The sequence below is a fragment of the Salvia splendens genome, chromosome 10 (genome assembly GCF_004379255.2).
Source record: "Salvia splendens isolate huo1 chromosome 10, SspV2, whole genome shotgun sequence".
NCBI lineage: Eukaryota > Viridiplantae > Streptophyta > Magnoliopsida > Lamiales > Lamiaceae > Salvia > Salvia splendens.
This window is the reverse complement of record NC_056041.1, coordinates 6,431,463-6,457,550: the sequence shown is the minus strand read 5'-3', so window position 1 is coordinate 6,457,550 and position 26,088 is coordinate 6,431,463. Positions and strand designations below refer to the sequence as shown.

The following is a 26,088-nucleotide window of genomic DNA, read 5'->3' as shown; positions in this document are numbered from 1 at the left end:
TTCACCAAAATAGCAATAAGATCATAGGATAAATGCTTGTTTTTTGGAAGTTATCGAATTAGTTTTAACTTTTATGCAATATTTATTTGAAGTATTTCATAATTCACCACCTGCAATTTCTGTTTCTTGGTATGATTGGAATATAATAATAGGAATGACACAAAAATAGGAATAAAATGGCAATTTTCATTCTAATCTCTCCTTTATTTCATCACACAAGCAGTGGAGTTCATTATATTATTTCATTCCATCATACAAAAAGGGTCTTATTAATACTATATGAAACAAAGAGAGTAGAGTAATCAACCAAAACTGACCATTAACCAAAAGGCAATTCAACAGTGTAACATGATGGATCAGATAGTTGAGTGGAACCCTAATCTTGAAGCTCAATTATCTTCACCACAGACGCATCCCCGACTTTCTGGCAAACCACCACACGGTCATGCGGTTTTATGACACCCGAAGCCTTCCCGTGATCCAAGGCTACCTTCAGCACGGACTCGTTCGTGAACTCAGCCTGAAAACAAAACAAAACAAAACAAACAGACACTTAAACTTATGTTCTGGATCCTCCACTATAACACGAGCACATGATCGATAATCATTGGGACTTTTGAATGATACCGAATGCAAGTATGTACATAAACAACTACGACCAAACAGACAGAGAAACGGAAGGAAGAAACGTCTTACTGGATGCCGAGGATCTGCAAGCATGGGGAAAAGGCCTCTTACTATCAGAGATTGCCTAGCCTGCCAACAACGAATATGGCAAATGATTAACAAGCGACAAGGGAATTTTCCTTCTCTTTCGTCTCATTTCAAGTAGAAGTTTGCAAAACTAAATTGTCGATACAGATCAGATTATACTGTACTGTACCTCAAAAGCCCCACTGAAGGTCCACGAGAGCTGATTCGTCCTCAGACGGGGAATGACAACGGACAAAACCGGCATAGTAGGTCTATACTTAGCTATTAACCTGCATCGTTTGTTAGGAAGGAGCATATTTAGCTACTGCATTTAAGTATCAAAATTTATCTGTTTCAAAATATAAAACACATAGTATCGGACTATAGAGTGAAAGTGTGAAACGCAAACCTTGCAGCTCTTCCCGATGAAGTGAAACAAATAATGATCGATGCCTTCACCTTGATGGCAGCACGGACCTACATAAATAAGATAATGCAGGGGGTGCCACGAATAACTCAGAAGACCAATCGAAATAGAGCAAAAATGGCGGTAGATGCATACTGCTGAGGAAGCTATTGATTCTAGGTGCGACATTGGCTCGCCAACATGTTTCACGGCCTTCTTGAAATAGAGATCTTGATGGTAGGCCTTTTCTGCCTGCATGTGGTATAAAAAGTTAGATGAGCCAAATCAGATGAGAAACGGTATCTTCTGAGATGCTGTATCGTAGAATCTATGCAAATATATGGAAGGTGTAGAGTTTAGAGTTTCAAAGAAGCAGGATAAATCGCACCTCAGAACAAATTTTCCCGACTGTAGATATTGTCTCGACAGGGTAAAGTCCTCGTAAGGTCTCTGCACCTAGTAGAATTGCATCAGCGCCTGAAAACGAGTGCAAATGACGTTTAATGAGCTTTCAAGTTTTTGAACTCATAAAAAGAAGCTACTACGAAACAAAAACTTATTATAAAAACGGAAGATACCATCTAGCACAGCATTTGCAACATCAGTTGCCTCAGCACGAGTGGGCCTTAAGTTGTCGGTCATGCTGTCTACAACACGAGTCACCACTGCGGGCTTCCCTGCAACATTGCATTTGTAAATGGCTTCCTTTTGGTATAAGAATACCTGTTTACAGCAAGAACATGTCAGATCTTCAGGTAGCTAAGAAAAGAAATTGTGCATTAAAGTTCTAGGTGGACCTTCTCGGGTGGTAGATCTATTCCAAGATTTCCCCGAGCAAGGATTATGCCATCTGCTTCTTGGAGAATTTCATCAAAATTTTCCAAGCCCTGTAGAAAAAGGAGAGGGAAATAACTATGGCATACATTATGTGTAAATTTTGTTCCGGAATGATCAAAGATGAAAATTTGACCTCCACGTTCTCAATCTTTGCGAAAATTTGAGTCTGTCTGAGGTCACCTAATCCAGAAAGAAACTCGCGCGCCTGAAAGAAAATGTAAAATTTTCGCACCACACTTTTGTCACAAATGATGATAACATAAATGGTTTGAAGAGAGAAACACGTAAATCAAATCTATGATACTATACTTACATGTCTAACATCTTCAGCCCGTCGAGCATAAGAAAGTGAGAGGAAATCTATTTTGTTTCGAACTCCCCAAGTGCTTATAACCTGATAATGGTATGAAACAGACAATGTCATGTAAATTAGGTACTATAACTTTTTCTACAGAGTGAGTGTGTGTTTGTGTGTGCTCGTGTAAACAAATTACGATGAAAGAAGCTCATGCCTCCTTATCTTTATCAGTGAGAGTAGGAAGATCGATATGGATCCCTGCGACATGCAATGTGTATAGCGGCCCAGCCAACGTGGCAGAATTCTTGATCCGACAAACCACATCCTCCCCTTTTACCTCTGCCACCTGCACCGAGGAATGGAAAATGTGATCACGAATTGCACAGTCAGTAACTGAAATATCAAGGTCAGAAGATGCAGAAGGCAATGAAATTAAATAATACTATCCTGGTCTGCCTTACCTCCATCCAAACCGAAGTCGTTTCATTTCCAGTAAACAAGTATTGGCCAATGAAAATATCATCTCCCTTTTTCACGGCCTGCAAAATAGGAAACTAGGTTAGCCAATCAAGCAATGATACAGCATCTTATCCCAAAAATCAAACTGAGAAAAGGCATGACTGAGGCAGGCAATATCAAGAACCTCTAGAGTTACTATATATAATTGATCCATAATCGTGCATGCATCATGACTCACAGGCAAGATCAAACATCACGAAATTTCCTATAGAGGTGGCATCTTTACCTTGGATAATCCACTAAAATTAATCGGGAGTAGATCCGAACTAGCTTGCTTATCTTGATCGGGTGTTAGGATGACAAAAGAATCTTCCTTAAGGGCAATTGGGTGCTCAGACTTGTTGACAAGTAGCAGCTCTGGACCCAATGTATCTAGCATAACCTGATAGAAATAAAATGACTTTACATATTCTAAACAACAAAATAATAATAAGAGCCTTGATACCACTAAGCTATAGTCTAAATGTATACATGCCATTTGAAAGTAAATGCAGGACATATGAAGCTTACCCCGCACAGTTTTTGTGTTGCCTTAATTGCCATCGATAAGTTCTCCAGTGTGTCTTGGTGAAATTTCGCATCGCCAAATGAGAAATCAAATCGTGCAACTATTTATACATCAAAAGAATTTGACTTAGATGATTGCTGCAGCAGCAAGGGCTATCACGACACTCATCTACCTTACAAGGTAGCGGTCGATCTTTGAATGCCTCTTACTCAAACTAAATGAAGAACAATCTGGTCAAAGAAATCATGAGCTATATGACATTGAACTAGTTGTTCATCGATCTCTCTTTCGACAACTACTTGTATCATTCATCAACTACACTCGAAAATCCAATAACCGATCCAATGCAGACTACCCCCCACCCCACCCCACCCAACTCAACACCATTACCTCCACAAGCATCAGCACATTGCAAATGCAGACAGCAAGATAAGCATCTACTCTTAAATCTCATACATCAACCTACCTCCCCCGAACGCCCAAACACAGCAGGCCAGCAGCAAATAAGCAATCTAAAAGCAAGAACACATCACCAAATAGGTAGGAACACACACAAAAACATAAACAGGAGCTGAGTAAAGGAAAATCACCAGACATTCCAGCCTTGAGACAGCCAGAGATAACCTCCACAGACCGCGAATTCGGGCCTAGTGTCCCCACTATCTTCGTCATTGCCGGAAAGAAACTCTACACAAACAAATCACATCCCAGCTCAAAAGAAAGGAAACAGCAGCACAAACTACAAATTCGAGAAATCATAATCACAATGTGGTCAAGAAATCATCCATTTTTGCCAGTTCGCACAACTCTTTTTCTCTAATCACATCAAAAGGCCAAGATCGTGAAGGAAAAATACAAACAACTGGCCAAGATCGTGGTCGAGAATAGTTCGAATAACCCCCTTTTCACTACTCACATGAACTTGCCAAGATCACATAAAACAAATTGAAAAAAGAAAAGAAAAAAAGATTCGATTTTGAGGCAAGAGAAATGATATGTACAGGCTTGGAGGGCTCGAGAATGGAAGCCATCCTAATGGGCTCTTCAAGAAACAGGTAATTTGAGACCACCATTTTCACGCACAAACACACAGTGGAGAGTGAAGTGAGTTCTCGACGATGAGGGTAGCTGAGACGAATGATGGAGGAGTGAGAGTGAGGGGAAACCTGCCATCCTTTTCTACGTACAAAATTAATGTGCCGTCGCTGTCGCATCATTCGTGTCACCAATCAATTTCAGTTCTTGTACATTTCAACCTCAATTATTTTCTAACATTCATATTTTTACTTTAGATGAAAACAATGTTGTTAGAGAGAATAAACGAATGAATCTTTAAATTCTGCATGTCCTATAATCCCGTTTTTATTAATTCATCAAACTTGATTATTAGTTTTCTCCCTTTATTGTTCAAATAAATCTTCGTTTTTTTAGACTTTTCTAATTAGTCGAAAGTTTGAATTGGAATCATGTTGTATTTGTGTAAATGGAAACAACAAATCTATACCAAAAACTAGTTTATTTTAAAAAAATAGGTTTATTTATGCATTTAATTAAAATATATGGATGCAAATATAGTACATGAAAATTGCATAATATTGTACTCATATATTTATGATTTGCATATAATTTTTTTACTTTTTTGAAACCATAAATGTAATTAGCGTATACTTTAATTTAAATTTTAAAAACAATTGAAAGAAAATTCAAATATAAAAATAAAAAATGAGGTTGAAGGCTAATAAGTCTTTTTAACTTATCCACTTACTATATTTATTATTTAAATATATAATTAATATATCAAATTATTAATATAATTTGGTGGTACAAAATTTGATTATTTATCAATATTTATTTATTGCTCTAATCAATCATCAATCCCACTAAAATTTACAGCCCCAATATAAACAATGGATTTGGGGATGACACGTGTTGCAAGTATCCTTTACACTTTACAGCACCAACTTGGGCATCTGTGATTTATTTGCCTCTTTTTTTTTTTGCATATTGTTTGTTCAATTGTCACTGTCAGAATTTACTATGGATTCACTGACATGGTGTGCTGCATAAACAATGGATTTGGAGATGACACGTGTTGCAAGTATCCTTCTCAAATTGATTTAAAATTTTAAGAATTCAGTAGCGTCCAAATTTGGTTGAAAACTTTCTTGAAAATGTTCGCATAAATAGTGAAGTACTACTGTTAGAAACTTAGAATCAAGGTAAAAGCAAACCATTGGCGCCACCTTTTTTGCTAGATCACAGGCATGGACTCGCATTGCAAAGGCATTGCGAGCACATGTGCACTTGATCGAGTACATATAATCTTGATAGTACTATTACTCAATAAACTGGTATTGCGAGCACATGTGCACTTGATCGAGTACATATAATCTTGATAGTACTATTACTTAATAAACTGGTATTGCGAGCACATATGCTTGCCAATTGGTGATCATACAACTTGTCGGTAATCATCTTTTTTTTAGTATTTTGTCGTATTTAATCTTCCAATTCCAACTCCAATTAATGAAGTATAAATTAGACATTAAAGTTTAGAATTAAGTTCATGGAATTGTCTACTCGTACATTTGTCCAAGTTACTACTCCCTCCGTCCCAGCTAAAATAACACGTTCATTTTTTTTTCAAGTGTTTTAGAAAAATGATACTAATAAATAGTTAAAGTGAAGAGAAAATAAAGTAAAAAAGATAATAATATACTCCATTCGTTCCATAGTAATAAAGACGTTTCTTTCGGTACGGAGATTAAGAAAAATTGTGTTAGGTAGTTAAGTAAATGAGAATAAAGTGGAAAATGAAAAAGGTAGAAAGATGAAGAGAGAAAAAAGTAAGAGAGAGTAAAGTAGGTGTGGAAAAATGTGTTGAATTTTACTAAAAAAGGAAATGACTCTATTGCTATGGAACGTACCAAAATGACTCTATTACTATGGAACGGAGGGAGTAGAAGATATTATCTTCTACAATATTCTCTAACTTACTTTATTTTTTCTCTATTTTAACTATTTATCATCATTTTTCTAAAAAAAGTGTGAAAAAAAATGTGTCATCTTAGCTAGGACAGAGGGAGTACTATTTAGTTAGAAACTTAGAGTAGTCGGTAAACAACAATAAAGAGTCTTCTCGTTGATATTCTCTCTCTTACTTTACTCTTTCTCCACCTTAAATATTTATTATTATAATTTTTCCAAAACGAGAAAATAAGTGACTCAAGTAACATGGGATAGGAGGAGTACAACCAATTAATACATGATTTTGGAGTATATTAGTACTTTATTATACTAAATTGTCTTTATATCATCAATTGAGATCTAAAATGCGGATATATTAGGAATTAAAACTTTATTATGTCTACCACGCATGATATTCATGACATCTCAATTAAACATATCACCTCTAAATTGCATATTGTGCAATGCGTAGTAACACTAATTAATAACCTGCATCCTTGTTGTTGCTTTAAAATCAATTTACGTATAGTATTAGTTATATGTATGATATGCACCTAATCTCGACGTTTATGTGCCGCTTTCTTTGATCCTAATTAAAGCATATCTGCATTAGATAATACTACCACTATCATTTTTATAATGCTTAATTGAGGTGCTCATTAGATAGAATAAAAAAGTTCTTTTATTCTGAAAACAGAATAAGTACTAGTTGAAATGTCAAAACCGACAGTTGAAATGTCTAGATGCACTATATCATTGGTGGGTATTTATTGCATTTGCATTCATCAGGCCATCCACAACGCTGTCTCTATACCGTCTCTTAAACCGTCTCTTAACTACTATTTGAGCACTATTTGAGGGCCCCACTGTCCTTTTTTCCTCCATCTCTTAACTAAGAGACGGAGGCTGCAACGCTCCGTCTCTTAACCGTCTCTATACCGTCTCTTAATTACTATTCATTCAATTTAATTTATAATTTTTTTTAAAACCCAATTCAATTTAAACAAACACACTTTATTAAAATTAAAACAAAATTAAAAAACACACAAAATAAAAAAACACACAAAATAAAAAAAACACACAAAATAAAAAAACACACAAAATAAAAAAACACACAAAATAAAAAAAAATTAATCGGAAGGGCTAATCATCCTCCGGAGGCGGTCGAGGTTGAGGGGGAGTCGGAAGGCCAAGTTGTGCTGCCATATGCACAATTCCGTTCCACCAGGCCGCGTATTGGGAGTGCGAGAAGCGGGAAGTGTCCGCCATTGTGGCGGTCATGTACGCCACCATAAGTGTGTCCGAGCCTCCTCGCGAGCCCGATCCTGAGGCCGGCTGGCTTGATTCGCCTCGGCCCTTCCTTGCTCTAGCCGCTTTCGCCGCCTTCGTCCCTTGCGGCCGACGGCGCGTACTCGCGGATCCTCCTGCATCGCCGACCGTACCCGCAAACTCCTGGGATTCAGCATCATGTTGGCTGATGCCTTCAGCAGTGTCACCACCAGACGCACCAGCACTAGACGAGTATTGGCCACTCGCCGTATGCTTCGTGCGCTTCGAGTTTGAGCCCGAGCTGGAGCGGAAACCGCCGGCCCATCGTTCCTCGTCCTTGACGGCGCGCCAAACATCAACAAATCTGAATTGATGTCCCTCGTCCTGGTAGTAGGCGCGCAAAGCGGACGTCAAAATGTCGGTGGCCGTGGCGCCGCTTTGGTAGCGCGCCTCTTCCGCCGAGTAGATGCCGCAGAATTTTTTGACCTGTCGGTCGACTCGGTCAAAGTGACAGCGGATCATTTTAACTGTGCGCTTGCGGGAGCGGTTCGGCTTTATTTGGTGGTAGACCTCGACAACCTTTTCCCAGAAACACTTCCGGGTTTGTTGATTCCCGACGATGGGATCGTACGAGACCGTGATCCAGGCGTTGTACACCGCCATCGTTTCGAGGTTGTTGTACGGATGTCGGCCAAGATCCTCTTCCTCTTCTTCCTCCTCGTCCTCGCCCGTCTGGGGTTGTACACTGCCTCGGCCACCTCCACCGCCTCGGCCACCTCCACCGCCTCGGCCTACTCCCGGCGTGGGATCAACTGGAAAATCCTCCCGGATCTGGGATAATCCCTGCGAAAACCGCGGGACGTTGGGACGAACATATGCATCAAGGTCAAAATTGGGTGGTTGGTACCCCCCCGGCGTCGCCGAACCCTGGGTCCCCGGCGTTGACGAACCTCCACCGCCCAATGTGTTGATCATGTTCTCCCAATCGCCGAATGAGTTGAGATCCCACCCGCCGGAGCCGGAGCCGCCATAGTTGCCCTCGCCGTCGCCGGACATCTTGAGTTGGGTTATGAAAATTTCAGCGAAAATTTGAGAGAAAATTTAGATGATATGAAGAATAGATGTGTAGTTGTGTGTAAATGAGGATGGGTTTAGGAGTATTTATAGAGTAAAAAATTTAATAAAAAACAAAAAAAATATAAAAAAAAAAACAAAAAAACGGTAATAATACCGTTACAAAATTTTTTTTTTTTATTTAAATTCGATTTTTTTTAAAAAAAAATATTTATTGCGTCAGCACGTGACGACGCCCACTCGCGGGCCGGCGAGTGGGCGTCACGCACGACGCCGGGCTGCGCCACGTCGCCGAGGCGCGTGGCGAGCCAGCTCGTCTCCTGGCTCGGCGAGACGAGTCGCGCGACGAGACGCGCGACGAGACGGGACGAGATGGAGGCTGCAACGCGTCTCGCCGGGGTCTCGTCTCGCTGAGACGAGACGCGAGACGCCGGCGAGTCCCGTTGTGGATGGTCTCAGACTCTTGCAATCAATATCATTAAATAAATCTCAAGTTATCTTATTTCTATTTAGAGCCAGCCCAGAAAGAACCACTGACAAAGATAAGGTCCAAGTCCAACTTATGTATCATTCCACAACTAAAATTCACAGCCAAAAACTCGAAAATTCTTGATGATAGCTATAAATCTCAAGGACAAACAGCAAGCACTATTTAATCATTCGTGTAAATGTAATCTAACAATACAAATTCTTAAGGAGACATGAAATTGAGACAAGCTGCAAAGCTTGATGACACAAAATCCCTCAATTTCTAACATACACATGCTATCAACGGATCATAAGAGAGGAGTTGGCAATATTGGATATACAGTTTACCAGGAATCCATGAAGCACAGCTCAGATTCAAACTCCATCATATGATGTTCTTCGCCATCACAACATAATATCCAGACACCGTGGTCTGAAAATGGATCTCAATCAATGAAAGGGAGCTACTATCGCGCAAGATGGTGAAGGATGATGATATATATACACACACACATATGGGAGGCCAGAGTGATATCACTCCTGATATTCGTCCAACGTTCTTCCACTGGCGCATTCTGCCAGCGATTTGGCAGTGATTTCTCTCCCAAATCTCCATATGTAGTTCAGACCAACGAGAAGCTCAGTGATCTGGGCTTCTGTCTTTTCTTGATTTGCAAAGTAGAGCGTCTGGACAAGAAGGATGTTTGTTCTAGAGACCAAGCTCTGGTGCTCAAAGCTCCGCTCCGACTGCCATCTTATCATGTTATGAGCAAGAGGGGCGAGCCATTCGAGCGTTTTTGACATAGCATCATTCCATTCATTCGCAAGAGCTGTGTCATAAACTGATGAACTCAGGCTCTTTGCATAAGGCTTCAGCTTAGCCCTGAGGGATGCTCTGATGCTAGCTGGCAACATATTATATACATCGTCTCTAGCATCGTTCCCGATCAAGTGAGGAGACGCGACCAACTTCTCGACGAATATGATGAGATTTGCATAGTGAAGAGCTAGGGCGGAAGCACCAAGAGTTTCAGGAGGTGGATTCAACAGCTTGCTCTTCGAGCCAACTATAGAGAAGTTTCCATCGCTCGAGTTGCCATAAATCTTTCCATCCAGAACTCCAGAATGAGCATCAACAGGTATTGAGTAGCTGTTACTGGCCTGAGAACCATTTCCACCCATAAAAGATCCAGTTAAAGGTCCTGACATTGTCATTTTATTTGGTTTTCGCTGAGAGATTTTCTCAGCTTTGTGAGATTTATCACGGAAATGCCACATTCTCAAAGAACTCTTGCTTGTTCTTGAAGCAGAAGTAGGATCAGGTTTGGCTGTCGAACTGGATAAGGGACCTGAATAATAACCACCAACACCATTATGTTTTCCAGAGATCGGATTAGACGTAGCCATTGAGTTCCCAAGAGGACCTGAATGGAAGTTGCCCAAGTTGTTTGTTCTCGCAGAGATGGACCCGCTTTGTGCACCCGTAGAAAATCTAGGGACATAATTTTCAGATGGATAAACAGATGATTGCATGAAGACAGTTGAGTGGCTACGTCGATTATTAGAATTAGAAATATCTATAACTCTCGAGTTAGCCCCCATGTCAGCAATGTGGTTAACTCCAAAAACAAGTCCAATCCTGCCATACGTGGTAAAAAGAGATCTTGCCATGAGGATAATGGTATAATCATATGTCCGACTCCAGAGAGAAGTTTCCTTGAGATGCTTCACCTCTTGACGCTTCCATGCAATCTTCTTCTCATAGTCAACCAATGCAATGCTATCTGCGTTATCATTTCCCCTCATCCTCTTCAATGCCTGTTCAAGATCTGCGAGCGTCTCCATCTCTTGATACAAACTAGCATTTGCAACTATAAAACGTTCCATCTTCTTAACTTTTCTCTCCATCTTCTTCCATGAGAACTGCCAACCATATGTGTCTGTGCCACCCTTAATCAAATCGTTAAATGCCTGCTCAAAACTTCTCAGCAGGGGGTCGTTGCATTTCTTGGACAGTCTGGCCAACGCTCTTGCCACGTGCACCAAATTTTCCATCATCTCCGCACAAATCAACTTCCCAATATATTCATCACTCTCCGATACAAGCTTCTTTATACCCAACGAGCTATTTATCTCCTCTCTTAACCTAGCAACCTGCTTATCAGTCATTGATTGCCACAGGTGAAGCAGTTTAGTCATCAAGCTAGCAGCCTCAAATGACAAAACTGCAATCTTCGCCTTTTCAGTATGAAACTCATTCTTCTTCGATGATGTCCACAGACTACGAAACCATGATTGGGTGACCATTTCAAAAACCAGATGACCGTTTGTTGATTCCAAAGTTAAAGCTGTAAAAAGAAGTGGAAGCTTTTTGTTAAAAATGGCACAAGTAGTTATGAAGCAAAGATAAATATTTTTACAATTCACTCATAAGAAGATTTAAATGCTAATTTACTGAGAAAGTTGTCAATATATATGCATAAAAAGAAATAAAGCCTAAAACAGAAAGATATATTTTGGTTTCCAGTACTACTCACTGTTTCAGCAAATTTGTTTTCTTTTCTCAGAAACACAAGAGGAATAAAGCCGAAATTTCTTTTTCTAGTTCTATCATCTTAATTTGTCATTCAAATTTTAATTTCACAGCTTTCTAATTAGCCTCTACAATAATTCCTGAATCCATTGCTGTACACCAAAATTAACATAAATCTCATCCGAATGGTTGAGTTTTGATATTGACGACTATTCTTTACAAATTAATCTTCGCCTAGCATAAAAAATGCTAATATAATTGGAGCAAAGTAAAAAAAATCAAAATGAAAACAGATATGTAAACCGATTTCATCTTACCCGAGCACCAAATTCAACAAATAAAGGGGAATAAAAAACGATGCAGCCCTTGAGCAAAAAACAATGAAAAAAGAGTTCAAGTATTTCTCTTTCAGCTCCAACCTACTTCAAATCTACTCAAAAGAACGAAGATTACAAAAATGTACTCTTCCTTTATCTAAACAGAATTCTACACCAATGTTTTTCCGTTCAACGGAAAAAAGTAAACACAAGACAAGCAGAATAAAATAACAATATAAATAAGAAAAACAAAAACAAATACGGACTCATTTATGCTTACGTATAATTGCTCTTGAGGAGAGGAAACAAACACAGACCACAAAATTGAATCTACTCCAGAATCAGTACAAATCACGAGGCTGTGGTCAAAGAGAAGGAATCAAAGCCAAAAAAGACGAAAAATAGGACATGGAAAGAGATGGGGAAGGTGGAAGAGTGGGGAGCAGCAAGCAGATGAGAGAGAAAGAGAGGAGAGAGAGAGGGGCACATGCTGGAAAGAAGCCTAAGGGCGTCCACTATAAGCCGGACACGCCTAATAGCCCCGCCCCAGTTTTTGTCCATAGCCTCAATTTTGTTGTCCATAGCCCCAAATTCTATTTTCGCCATTATAGTGGACAACTCCAATAGCCCCCAAATTTTATAATCAATTTTCATTTTTAAATATTTTTTAGTTTCAATCAAGTGTAATTTAAATAATCGCAGTGTAAATAACTAGAATACGAGGTAATTATGGCCGAATATTCGTTGTATTGCAAACCGGTAAAATTATACAACGAATAATTAAAATATATATAGAGGAAAAAATGAAAAAAAATTCAAAAAATCCGGCTATAGCCGCGGCGGATATCCGCCACTATAATAGCCGCGCCTATACACCCTACGCCGCGTCCTCGCCCCACTCGCGGCGAAGCCTCGTCCGCCGCCCTCCCCCCCACCAGCCGCGTCCACCCTCGCGGCGGACACCCCTCCCACTATAATAGCCGCGCCTACAGCCCCCCTTCGCGGCGTCCGCCGCGTCCACTCCATAGTGGACGCTCTAAGAGCATCAGCAATGGCGCGAAATTCCCGCATAATTCACAAATTAAACAATTTCCGGAAGTAAGAAATTTATGGAATTAAATAGTCGACACGAATACGGAAAAAATGCAACCACTTTATTTAAAAAAAACATACTTCATTATTAAAAAAATACATAATTACTAAAAAAAGTACATTATTAAAATAAAAATCAACTTCTCACTCCTCGGATTTATAGAAATTTAAAAAAAACATTTAATGCAATAAACGGGAATTCCGCACGGACGTCCATGGGAGTCAACGCAATGGCGGATATCCGCGTGGCGTCGCGACAGAATTCCACGTAAACACTGCGGAACTGCGGTGTCCTCGGCGGAATTCCATATCCGTGCCTACCATGCACAGTGGCGGACGTCCGCCGCGAAATTCCGGCACGCCGGTCAGAATTCCGCCGGGACGGGCGCCATTTGCTCAATTGAAGAAAGATATAATAAAACCGTGTGGAATTTATGAATAAATTTAATACTTTGCTCCGTGATCCCATTCTTTGGCCTAATTCCATTTTTACCCCATTAGTTTACAATCTTTTGTTTTGGAATTTAGATATTTATGAATGATATGCCTTAAAAATCATTTATTTGCTAATATATGACGAGGGGTGCGTTAGAGTGACATCACCCTTAAAGTGATAATGTGACAAGAAAGTAAAATACAATTTGCAATACATATGCAAGCAATATGTGATATATAGGAAATCAATTCGTCATATGGTTCCAAGCAATATGAGATATGAAATCAGAGCACTATCGTGACATCATAGTTAAAATGACAACCTAGGCAAGCAATCTGTGATACATATGGAAGCAATCTGCGATACATATGGAAGCAATCCGCAATACATAGACAAACAACTCAACATATGATTCCAAACAATATGTGATACAAAATCAAAGATAATCAAGTAATTTACGATACATAGGCAAGCAAGTCTGCTGTTTGCCACATGACATACTAAGATTGAATTTACTTACCAATTCAGTTGATTTGTAGCCTTGATTTGCAAAATTAAGTTAATATATTTCACTTTTTGAGTAATTACTTTGGAATTCTTCTTGTCTGATAAAAGAAAATTTTAAGGAATACGTTTGCGATGGACTAAATTAATCGTTCATAATTTAATTTCAAATAAATTAGTATTAAATTTTACTCCTACTTTAAACCTTAAGCTCAACTTTCAGTTATATCCTAAACCATTAGTAATTTTTCAAACCATGAACCATATATATCACATACAGTAGCTTTTTATACTTTCTATATATTACAACTTCAAACTAATGTGGATTCAACTCTAAAGCACTAACAATAAAAGAATTTATCAACAATTTATATGGTATTGATATATTTCTCCAAATGCTCTCTATTTTGAATTATGAACACATTATATGCATCACTAGTATTTATAAATAAATATTTGAGTACCTGGAACATTTTTTGTGTAATTATATGCATCTTGTCTCTTAGTTATATTATCAAACTTGATTTTTTTTTGTATGAATTAAATTAGATAGTAATCTTTCACTCAAAACTCCATCTAGATATTGTAGTTGAAAATTATTAAATTATTTGATTTTTCAATCTAAAATATTACAAAATTAAGAGTATTTAATATTAAATGTATCCAACTCAAAATAACTAGATTAAAAGGTATGAGTATGAACTTTATTGTATGATAATCCAAAAACGGAAGACAGTATAAGATCAAATAAACGAATAAAAATCATAATGCTTCCACATTAAAGTAAAAATGTATTTGAAATGCAAAAAATAAATATTTGGAGCGATACGGGCGTGTAATGTAATAGCAATAATTATAACATTAAAATCGTATTCGTATAATGAAAGTGAAGATTGATATGCACGAAATCTTTGAATTTTAGAGGGTAAAAAAAGTACACTACATTTTGCTTATTTTTATACAACAATATGAGATATTAATTAATGTGGAGTGTTCACAAATAAATGCAAATATTGGGTGAAAACGAATATCGGAGTGGCCCCAATCATTGTAGGAGACCACGCGGAGAAATTGGAAATTACAAATTTGACCCCAACGTCAATTTGAAGTGACCGGTTCAAATTGACCCCACAACTGATTTCAAATCAGAAAAGCCGCCCAATGCCGGTCCAATCAAACCAGTAATGGGAGCATCTTTAGAACAGATCTCTAATTTTTGGTTTACCTCTATAGTGACTTGATTCCGATCTTTTACACGAAAGGGAAACCTTTTCTTTGTTAGTTGATATTGTATTTATATAAAAAAAATTAAAAAGATAGCAAAAAATTAGTGTGCAATAACATGTGTTGGCGTGTGAAATTGGTACATCGCTTTCCTTCAATGCACCATACTTGAGACGTGAGAAGTCTTTAACGTTACTAGTGTTTTTAAGTGATGGAATTATAAATGTTATTGATATGTTAATTTGCCACTATATAAATGTATATATAGTACTTTGGATAGGTACTCCTATTTCTTTACTTAGGAGAATTGTGAAAAAAAAAACCATTTTAATAGGGGTGGATCTAATAATAAAGAGATTGACCAAGTCTGTCACTCATTAGCCATTAGCCCATTACTACTAAAAGCGGGACCAAAATTCCCATCTTAGTATGATAATTATGATGTTTTGGGGGAGATTATACATTTATGTTTATCTTTTTTAAAATAAAGGCGTGATATTTGTGATTTTGAAGTATAATTTGAATCTTGATATTAAGTGGAATATATACTTTCGAGTTAAGAACCTTCAATTTGCCCCTAGAAAAAACCTTCAACTTATAAATTGTACTCCTAGTTATCTTTGAAACTCTAAATTGTAATGATTATTGAGTTCTTAGTTGAAGACATGACACAACATTATAAAAAAAGATTTCATATCGTATGATTTTTTAAAAGTTGCATATGTAATTGGAAATTTTAATTGACTTTTAAGGCGACATGATAAGATTTTGTAAAGCTTCTTTTTAAAGTGGAACAAGCGTTCCTACTTTAGATAGTTATTAATTGATTTTTGTGCTTTTTTTTTCATAAACAAAGCAGTTTTTGTACGTAGATTTACTTTTACAATATAGTACTTCATTTGTCCATTCGTCCGTCCCAACTAAGTTGAGTAATTTCTTTAAAAAAAAAAAAAACAAATCATCCGGTCGCTCTTACTTTATTTCATCATTTACTTTACTCTCTCTTTATCTTTCCCACTTTACTCATCTCTCTTACTCCCTCCGTTTCATTGTAATGGAATCATTTTATCATTTTGGTACGTTCCATAGTAATAGAGTCATTTCCCTTTTTAATAAAAGTCAACCTATTTTTCCACACCTACTTTACTCTCTTATTTTGTCTTTCTTCATCTCTCTACCTTTTTCCCTCTCCAATAAATCATTTAAAAAAAATCAATTTTAATAAAAAATAAAAAAACATTATAAATGAAAAAACGGTAATATTACCGTTGAACGTTAATTTTTTTTATTTTTTTTATTTTTTTACTCTATAAATACTCCTCTTTCATCCTCATTATACACACAAACACACATCTATTATTCTCAAATCATCTCCATTTCCTCTCCAATTTTCATCTCACCTCTCCAATTTTCATCCCAAAATGTCCGGCGACGGAAACTCCGGCGGCTTTGACATAAACGCGTTTGGCGACTGGGGGGCATGTATAATGTCTTGAGTGGTTCCTGTTCGGGTTCGTCGACGCTGGCGGCGTACCAACCACCCCATTTTGATGTGGATGCATACTCTCGTCCCTCCGCCCCGAGGTATTCGCAGGGATTATCCCAAATTATGGAGGATTATCCGGATGAACCCAATCCGGAAGGAGGACAAGGCGGTGGAAGCTCCAGGGGTCGCGCATTCGACGTCGTGGAGGAAGAGGAGGGCTGAGGAGGAGGAGGATATAGGTCGTCATCCATACAGCCGGGCGGACACAATGACTCTGTTAAACGCTTGGGTCAGCGTCTCGTACGATCCCATCGTCGGGAATCAACAAACCCGCAAGTGTTTTTGGGAAAAGGTCACCGCCACCTACAACGAGAACGAACCGGCTCGGTCCCGCCGCCGCACCCTGAAGATGCTCCGCAGTCATTTTGACCGCGTCGACAGAGATATCAAAAAAATTTGCGGCATCTACAAGAATGAAGCAGCTCAATACCAAAGCGGAGCCAGTGGAGCCGACATTATGAGAGCGGCTTTGCGAGTCTTCTTTGACGACAACGACAAAGAATTCAAACATGTCGATGTTTGGGAGGCCGTCAAAGACGTTGAAAGGTGGGCCGACGGTGTCCAGTCTAGCCAGGGCTCGAGCTCGAAGCGCACGAAGCACACGGCCGGTGGCCAATACTCGTCTAGTGAGGGCGGGTCAGACAGCGCCTCACAAGAGGTTGAGGGCACGACCACCGATGTAGGGGGCTCCTCCCGTGGGCGCCGTCGGCTGCAAGTGACCAAGGCGGCTAGAGGGAGGAGGGGCCGAGGTGAATCAAGCCAGGCGGGCTCGGTCTCGGGCTCGAACACCCTATTGTCCATGTACTTGACCGCCACGATGGCGGATACTTCCCGCATGACGCCTCCACAATACTATCAAGCTCATCATGCCGGAATTGAGTATATGACAAGACAAATTGGTATTCCGCCTCCAGGTAGCTTGAGTGCACTGCCACCGCCTTCGAGGGATGATTCGCCGGTGGATTAGTTTTTATAATTTCTATAAAATTGTATTTTAAATTATGTCTTTTTTTTATTTATTTTACCACGAATTTAATTATGTATTTTTTTTAAGGATTTTAAGTTGTAATTTTATTTTATTTAATGAAGTGTGTTTTTATTAATTGAATTTGTTGGAAATAAAAATAAAAAATGAAATTGAATGAATAGTTAAGGGATGAGATGGTTAAGAGAGTGATAAGAGACGGAGGGTTGCAGGTGTTGTCTCTTAGTTAAGAGATGGAGTGAAAAGTACAGTAGAGCCCATAAATAGTTAAGAGATGAGACGGTTAAGAGATGGATAAGAGACAGCGTTGCGGATGGCCTAACAACATTGATTATAGGGCGATTTTCTCGTGTGCTTTCAATAGGAATATTACAATTATTTAATATCCACTTACTAACTTTTTAACAAAAAACTATACACAATCAACTACAGTTAAATACCCCAAATATATATCTTTCATAAAGAGAAAAATATCATTTTATTCCAAAATTTAACATTGCTTTTAAAATTTTAGCCACAAATCTTTTTTATTTGGTGTATTTTTTAACATACTATAAAATGAACAATCCATATAAATTCAAGTTAATTTTGCAGTTATTGTAAATTAAGCTAAAAATAGGTCAAAGTTGGGAATATTTTTTTAATAGAATAATGTTTTTTTAATCAAATTGTATATATATGAATGTGTGTGCTGTGGAGATGTATATTGAGTTATAAAAGTTAAATTAGTCATTGAACCCGTGACTGTGAGTTGGTTTTTCTTTTAAGAAATATTTTCCAATTTTGGAGTGTTGTAACATCCCAGCTTAAAGAATGAAGACTTTGAAATCGTCAATTTCGTGTGCATATAAAAAAATATCTGTTATAAGAATGGGTGAATAATGACATATCCATAATTAAGAAAAAATATGTTTACTAGTATAAAAGATATTATCGAGTTGGATAAAGAAATTCCTTAATTTATTTAAACAAACAATTAAAAATTGTAAGTTTGTGCGCATTTCACGCCTTGAGCCAAGTAAACCCAATCACCAAAGCTTATTAGAAAACATAAACCTCATCTTTTTGTCTTTAAAAATGACCAAATATTTAGGTCAACGGCTTAGGACAAAATTATATTCATTTCTATATATTATTCACTCGAACTAGTATATACTATATTTCTACAATACTACACCAACTGAGTTGATGGTAACAATTTACACGTAAATTCTTTCAACTTGTAAAACTTCTAAGAAGAAGACGCTTAATTACTTATTTTAATTATTTTACTAACTAATTATTCTTGAACTTATTTGATCAATTTATCGTTTAAATACACAATTTCATCTTTTTTTTTATTACTAATACTCATTACCTAAAAAAACACTCTCAGACCGAAGCTCAAACCTTCTATATTATAGGAAATACTTTACCAATCATTTTACTCACGTGGTATTTTATAAAAATTTTTTTTGACTAATTTACATGTATTTAAGTTCAATTTAACTTACCACAATCATTTATTTATAGGTATCGGTTATTTTAGATTGAACTGATATGAAATTATCCGATATTGAATTGACCAAGATCAGTTTTGTGTGATCTATGAAATTGAACATTTGTTTCATTATTGATCCAGATCTATTCAACCATTTCAAAGATATGGGTATTGGATCTAAGGCCCAAAATAGGTTTTGGATGTAATGAGAAGTGATGATTTGACATATAAAAGCGCACAAATACTATATATGCAAAAAAGTGTAATAAACGGTTTCAATTAAAACTTATAGTATTTCAAATAAGTGAAGAGAATCATTTCCAACCCTCAAATCATGAAGATTTGATCGGTATGGACGCATCCACATATTGAATGAGTGCAACACTAGAGTGTGATTGAGTGAATCTTATAAGAAGTGAAATTTCATATTTTCCGAATGCAATTTATTTCACTGTGAATGCAAAGACTTTATACGTTGTAGCAATTTTATATTTTTATTTTCAAAATAATAATGTTTACGTTATGTCACCTCTAAGCATAAATTCTATTTTTAAGATATACAATAAATATGATTACAAACACACTTTTTTTTAATTCATGTTATAAACAAAGTAACATAAAAAAGAAACAATTTCTAGTGCATTACATGTTGGCAAACAATTTATAAGTTTTGGCATCCAAAATTATTTGGCGGATGGATGCAACCGCCCCTACGGCGACCAACACGGTGGAGACGGCGGCGATAGCGGTGTTCACCCAAAAAATGAAGCTCCTTCTCGAGGGTTTGAATGTCACGTTATAGAAAACCATAGGCATAATGAAATCTAGAGGAATGCAAGCAAATGCACCGGCCAACGCCATCATATCGCCAAAGAAAGGAAGCATTGCAGCCACCGTGGCTGCAATCACGACCGATAATGACCTAAAAACGAGCCGTGGAACTATGTTACGCGTCGAAAATTCAGGCTTCTTGGGATCGGCAAACTTGCGGTCTATAACAACATTCGTTGGTTGCAAGTACACCTACATATTATTAACATGTCACATTATATCAATTTGCATCAATTAATTAGAAATCAAATTAAAGACTAGTGAGCATTTTATATGGAAATCTTACTAAAGTGACAGCTGAGATTTGGATAAGAGTGGAGACATAGATTATGAAGAGAACCCATTTAGGCAGCAAGGGCACTCCATCAACAATGAAATTTGAGAGAATCGACGGCTGAGATTGATTTCCAAATGCCCAATATCCAGAAATTGCTACACTGAAGAAAGTTGATATCACCACAGAATAACAGACCAACAATCCTTTGAACATTTTGCCAGCCATTGGTGGAGCAATGGTAGCCTGTCCCAAACCAAATTCTCTATTTATATTTTTCTTTATATATACTATATCAATAAATTATCAAATTTATTAAATCTGAATGAATTACCTGTATTTCTGGAATAATACCATTTCCATAAGCTGTGGAGATGATTGAGATAGCGTTGAAGATACCGAAAACACGATTTATGCCTTCCCCGGTCACCGTGTAATCCGTTTTAGGTGCTTTGTATGAATGTCCTATGTCAAAAAGAAATGATTCAATTTATATCAACAAGAAATTTTAGAGTGTCATATGAAATTATGTGATGAATATATTTACCTATATAAACTGCAGCAGCTGTGGTACAAGCACAATAAACAAGACACAGAAAAAGGGAAACAAGGTTGATGTGCCTTAGAGAATGAAAAGATGGCATTTGGCCCATAATTAGGGTTAGCCCTCCAAATATGGCTATGAATTGATGAAGTTGCATGCTTCCATTTGGTGAAGATAGTAAATAAATATACTGCAAAACATAAAGTGTCTTATTCACTAAACTGTACTACTACTTATTTATTTTTATCTAAAACATTTGTGATATAATTGTTGTGCTAGAAAGAAGCTCATAAAGTTGTTTTAATGGGCTAGAAAAAAAGAAGAAGAAAGGCTAACCTTTAGGCTCTGTCCACCAAGAAGTGTACATGCAATTACAGCAAAATAGCACATACCCAATTGAAGAGGGCCCACAAAGTAACGGCCCCACCCAGGGCCTGCATTAATCAAGTAAACATTACAAAATAATTGAATATTTATACTCCAAATCTATAGTCAAAAGATCACAAGTAAATGACAAATGGAGTAACAAAATTTCAAAGATACTAATGCTAGAGGAGAATGAATGCAGTGGTTAGGTATTATTTATTAAAAAGAAACAAAAGTTGAAATGTCTTGGTATTTAACTTATTTGAGCACAATTCTCATTTCCATGTTAATGGCATTTATTTGTTTTTAATTTAATTCTAATACTTTAAAAATGGTTGTTGATATCATGAATTTCACCTACACAATGAATCAAAGCCTAATTTGTTAACCTAGATTTAAAGAAAATATGAATAGATCATAGATAACTCATCTATTTTGGAGTTATATGATAAAAATGATCAAATGTATGTTCTTATCATGTTTTGTTTATTTATCTCTACCAAACGTGCACCTAAAATATCGTGGGCCATGTCCCTAAACCGAAGATGGCGCCTTCCAAGTAGCGCAAAGTGCTCCAAGACAATAGAGAGCATGTTGTAGGAGTAGAAAGTGGTCAATCCCGCCGCGGTGAGGCAAAGAACGCCGCCGCTCCAACCCAACAACGTGAACGCCAACGGCAAGCTCAGCAGCACCGGCGAAACTATAGCCATCGTTAGGTGGTACCCGCAGTGCAGCCACGAACCTGTTCACATCACGATATAATTTTATTACAAAAAAAAGAGAAAACTCTAATTAAATTCAACAATTTTGGTGTTGCTGACCTCGAGATTTAAGGACAAAGAGGGCGCCGGCGTCAAGATTCTTCGAACCATCTTCACCACCTTCAGGGAATATTCCGGCGGAATCTACTGCAACACTTCCCATTAATTCTCTCTCTGTGCTCTATTTCTAAGTGATTGTGTTAATGATAGACATATAAATAGTCATCAGAGAAATGGGAAAATGACACTTCAGATATTTTCCACGGTCAATGCTACAAGACTACAAAAACTTAAATATCATCTGCAGCATACTTTTATGTGTATAATAAAATGATGATGTATATGATGAATTGGATAGGAAGACTAAAGACTTTCTAGGAAAAAAAAATTGCATAAAATGATAAAAACAGGGTAAGCAGTATGCATGATTGGGGTCCAGCTCTTTGAAAACTGTTTCGGAATTATACTCATCGTCGTATAAAACTATTTTACCACTAGCATTTATTTTAAAATAAGAGTTTTATTAATTTGTTATTTTAATTCAAACGATATTGTTTTGAATGACTAGGAAATAGTTATATGTCTAGGTTAAGCGATTGCTGCCTGCTGACATATGAAATTTGCCATAAATCATTTGAACGTATTGTGATTGCAAATTGCCAAATGGTCCAAAAATTGTGATACAAAAAAATGGTTTTTAACTAAGCTTATTTAAGAGGTTTGCAAGATAGAGTGTTAAATAATTCATTAAAATGTAGTCATATTTTAAGAACTATAAACTGTTAAAAAATAATAGCGAATTAGATAAAGAAGTTCATAGTTGTCACATTCAGTTTCTTAAATAATGTCTCACATTCTAAATAATGACTAAATCAGTAAATCCCAACTAAACGCCTAAATCGAAGGTAGTCAAAGCATTCAGTTAATCCCCTAGGCCCAGTTGGCCCAAAAGTCCAAGCCCACCCAACCTACGAAGTGATGTTAATTACGAAAAAGCCATCACAACCACAAATTATTCCATTCCAGCCTAACCAACACTATATAAACTCTTCTGTTTCAGTGTTTCATCACACTAACTCGTTCAAAACCGCCTTCATCAACCTCTCATCTTCAGCTATCAATTGCGAAAACCATACTTTTAGCAAGAAAAGCAAAAGGGATTCTTCATCGGAGGCCGCTGAGAATCTCAGTCAACCCAATCACACTCGTATCTGTCAGGTCATTTTTCTTTACACCAAGAACTAAAGATATTTAACTTTTTTTGTCATTATTTTTATCCGGGATTGATGATTGTGTCGCTTATTTTCATTGTGTAATTTTGTGGGCTGCATTGAGTAATCAAGATTCTCTTTTTAACCGTATGCATTTTTTTATGTTTCCATTGATTAATTTTGTGATCTTGAATATGGATTCTTCATTCTTGAGTGATATGTTTGGAAGGAATTGAGTCTTTGAGGAATGCAGTTAGTGGGTTGTAGTTCCTTGCCAATAATTTGTTTGGGTGAAATTACTATTTGATTGATGATGAAGCATAAGAGTTTTTGTTTGTTGTTGTGATTTAATCTTTATATATAGGGCCTACGCATTAGTCTCAGAGCACTCTTTGATTGATAGATAAAAGGAGTTTAGTTGTAAAGAAGTATGACAGTGGGAACTAAAGAGGGTAGCTTATGGAAGGGGGGTCTCAGTTCAGGTAGTGGAAAACATGAGACTGTGGACCCCGAGAATCGGGAGAATGGACTGAAAGAATTGATTAGGTGGTCTTTAGGTATTGTGAGACCAGAGGTTTCAGTCGATTTGGGGAAGCCAACATGGCGGGTTATCAAGTGTGACAGCTCCAATAATTCTTTGGAAGAGCATGATGCTGACAAAGGCAAAGGATGCCCGTCGAAGTTCTTGACTACGTGCCTTAACTCAGTTCAGGAAGCTCTGTATCAAGATGAGCCGTATAATTCCGAAGATGACATGCCTTATTTTACCGATTCTTGGGGATTTGATTTTTGGAGTTGTTACAACAAAGGAATTGATGTGTTGGATAAAGATGGAGCTGATTCTAAGACTAGGAAGATTGCTTGGATAGCATCAACTGCTGCTGATTCAATCTCAATGAAGGAGGAAGAGGAAGAGGAAGAGGCTGGGGCTGAGGCAGGGGCAGAGGAAGATGATGGATCATCAGATAGCCCTTTTCTTTTGTATCTTGTGCCATCTCAAGAAAAAGCTTCCAAGGTTGTTGATTCTTTGTTGATTTGTAAATAATACTGGCATTATGTTAATACCTCCATCGACGTGATTGAAAGCATAATCTGATCATTTAATTTATCTTGCTGGGTATGGTCAGGTGCTCGAGGTCTGCAAGCCTTTGGAAGAATGTGGCGTATATACATTGTTTTTGCACTCGGGTGTTTCCATGGATCTCCAAATTGAAAGGTTAGCTTAGCACCCAAAAAGTTCCTCAATCTAAGTCGGTATAACCCAGTTCATATTATTTCCTGGTTAGTAAGTCGGTACACATTATTTCTGAAACGAACATGCTTAAATAGCTTTATAATTTATCGTCTAATCCTATAACATTAGTCTTTCGAGTAAATAGACTAATGCATTACTGCATTAGTGGTAAAGATGATTGATAGAAATCTTGTAGTAGTATATATTTCCATCTCAAAAGATTTGCAACTTGTGAATGTTATATATCCATGTATTTTAGCTGTACTTTTTCTTTGCTGCTGACTTTGTATAGTCCTTCTAAACTACTCCTTTGATTGCACTATGATGTTTGCCTGTGGCAGTTTAAAGAGTGCTGAACCCGAGTTTATAATCGCCACCCCAGAGACGCTCCTAGAGCTTTTGTCATTGAAGGCGGTTGATATTTCCGAGTTGGCATTAATGGTAAATTTAATCAGCCATGTCACTAAATTTACCTTGATTTCGTGTTTGCCGTGTGCCTGCTTAGTCATTTTTCTTCAGTATCAATGTTAAAGAACGATTAATCCCTTTAGGGAAGACTATTGATAGAACATTTCAGATATTTGTTTCTTTTATGTGTGTATTTTGCAGTGTTGGATGCAGTCAGCTTAGCTTAATTATAGCTACTCGAACTCTTGTTTGCATGAACACCTTTTTTTTTCTTTCAATATGGTTGCTTTCGTAATTGCAGGTTATAGATGGACTAGAAGCCCCTGTCGGAGGTACTTACCTCGATGCTGTCAAATCAATCCGACCATTTATCTCTGAAAATACCCAAACTGTCATTTTCTGCGATCACATGAATGCTTCATCCAGTTCTGTTGATTCTAAAGCTGATTGATGATCAAACTACTCCCTAATGATTTCTTGGTGCTTTATCATCTCAAAATTTTTAAGGGGATGATAGCTATTATAGGTATGTTATCTCGTGTATGTTATGTTGCTGCATTGATAGCTATATTATCGATATCTCGTGTACTATCCGTTATTGTATGATTTGAGGAAAATTACAATTGGCTTCTCCTAATGATGTTGCAGGGCTTCAATAAATTCTTTTTTTCCTCGTACAATTTTGATACTTCTCCATACACAACAAGAAGACGACTTGGCTTGGTTCTTGGCACGAAGAAAATCTTTACGTCTCGACTGCAACTGATTTGAATAATGCATAAAAAAATTTGTTGTGAAGAGTTTGAGGTCATGTTTTGTGGGTGTGTTTCTTCTACTTCTTAGGGATTGTGAAACCAATCTTTTTAGTGTGACACTATTAACTGTCAAATGAAGAAAGCTTGAGTTTGGTTTTATTACTATTTTGTTGCTGGATTAATTTTCTTTTTCATTTTTGGTTGTGTTAATAGATTCTGTGTTACATGCGTGATTCAAATTTATGCGTTAATGTTTATATTTGTATTAAATTGCATTTGATAATATAATAAAAGTATATTTATTATAATTTGCAAACTAACATTTCCCCGTCGCATCAATATTGTCTTTGTGTTGCCTCAAATTATATTTAAAATGTTCTATTCACCAAAATAGTCTTATTTAATATTTGTGAATACAATTTTATTATACAATAAATAGTGTAATAGATAAAGATAAAATAGAAAATAATTATACGTAAATTACATTTTTGTAAGTTGAAATGTGTCTTCTCAATATGCGTATATTATGTGCTAGTATAGTACTAAAA

At 37.1% G+C, this 26,088-nt stretch overlaps 4 protein-coding genes across 5 annotated transcripts; 1 reads left to right on the top strand and 3 right to left on the bottom strand.

Annotated features, from left to right (window-relative positions):
- Positions 1–183: 183 nt before the first annotated feature.
- On the bottom strand, positions 184–4,423 carry LOC121752144 (pyruvate kinase 2, cytosolic-like). The gene is made up of 16 exons (XM_042147052.1): positions 4,263–4,423; positions 3,852–3,948; positions 3,264–3,361; positions 2,980–3,135; positions 2,696–2,773; positions 2,449–2,580; positions 2,250–2,330; positions 2,070–2,141; positions 1,897–1,986; positions 1,678–1,822; positions 1,488–1,576; positions 1,256–1,351; positions 1,103–1,170; positions 884–983; positions 697–756; positions 184–520 (listed from the first exon to the last, which is right to left on the bottom strand). Exons 1-16 carry the CDS (start codon positions 4,332–4,334, stop codon positions 377–379), a joined length of 1,578 nt encoding a protein of 525 aa, XP_042002986.1. The 5' UTR covers positions 4,335–4,423; the 3' UTR covers positions 184–376.
- A 4,732-nt stretch (positions 4,424–9,155) lies between these two features.
- On the bottom strand, positions 9,156–12,366 carry LOC121753267. 2 transcript variants are annotated; one of them, XM_042148499.1, is made up of 2 exons: positions 12,170–12,366; positions 9,156–11,387 (listed from the first exon to the last, which is right to left on the bottom strand). In XM_042148499.1, the coding sequence occupies exon 2, from the start codon at positions 11,344–11,346 to the stop codon at positions 9,574–9,576; it is 1,773 nt and encodes a 590-aa protein (XP_042004433.1). In that variant the 5' UTR covers positions 11,347–11,387; positions 12,170–12,366; the 3' UTR covers positions 9,156–9,573. The 2 variants fall into 2 exon arrangements, with proteins under 2 accessions (XP_042004433.1, XP_042004434.1); XM_042148500.1 differs by lacking the exon at positions 12,170–12,366 and adding an exon at positions 11,890–12,126.
- A 7,322-nt stretch (positions 12,367–19,688) lies between these two features.
- On the bottom strand, positions 19,689–22,152 carry LOC121750535 (GABA transporter 1-like). Its single transcript, XM_042145084.1, has 7 exons — positions 21,993–22,152; positions 21,683–21,913; positions 21,142–21,239; positions 20,809–20,995; positions 20,596–20,726; positions 20,274–20,507; positions 19,689–20,179 (listed from the first exon to the last, which is right to left on the bottom strand). The coding sequence occupies exons 1-7, from the start codon at positions 22,093–22,095 to the stop codon at positions 19,799–19,801; spliced, it is 1,365 nt and encodes a 454-aa protein (XP_042001018.1). The 5' UTR covers positions 22,096–22,152; the 3' UTR covers positions 19,689–19,798.
- An 856-nt stretch (positions 22,153–23,008) lies between these two features.
- Positions 23,009–25,734, top strand: LOC121750548. The gene is made up of 6 exons (XM_042145103.1): positions 23,009–23,150; positions 23,508–24,158; positions 24,271–24,359; positions 24,719–24,818; positions 25,087–25,311; positions 25,434–25,734. Exons 2-5 carry the CDS (start codon positions 23,574–23,576, stop codon positions 25,234–25,236), a joined length of 924 nt encoding a protein of 307 aa, XP_042001037.1. The 5' UTR covers positions 23,009–23,150; positions 23,508–23,573; the 3' UTR covers positions 25,237–25,311; positions 25,434–25,734.
- The last annotated feature ends 354 nt before the right edge of the window (positions 25,735–26,088 follow it).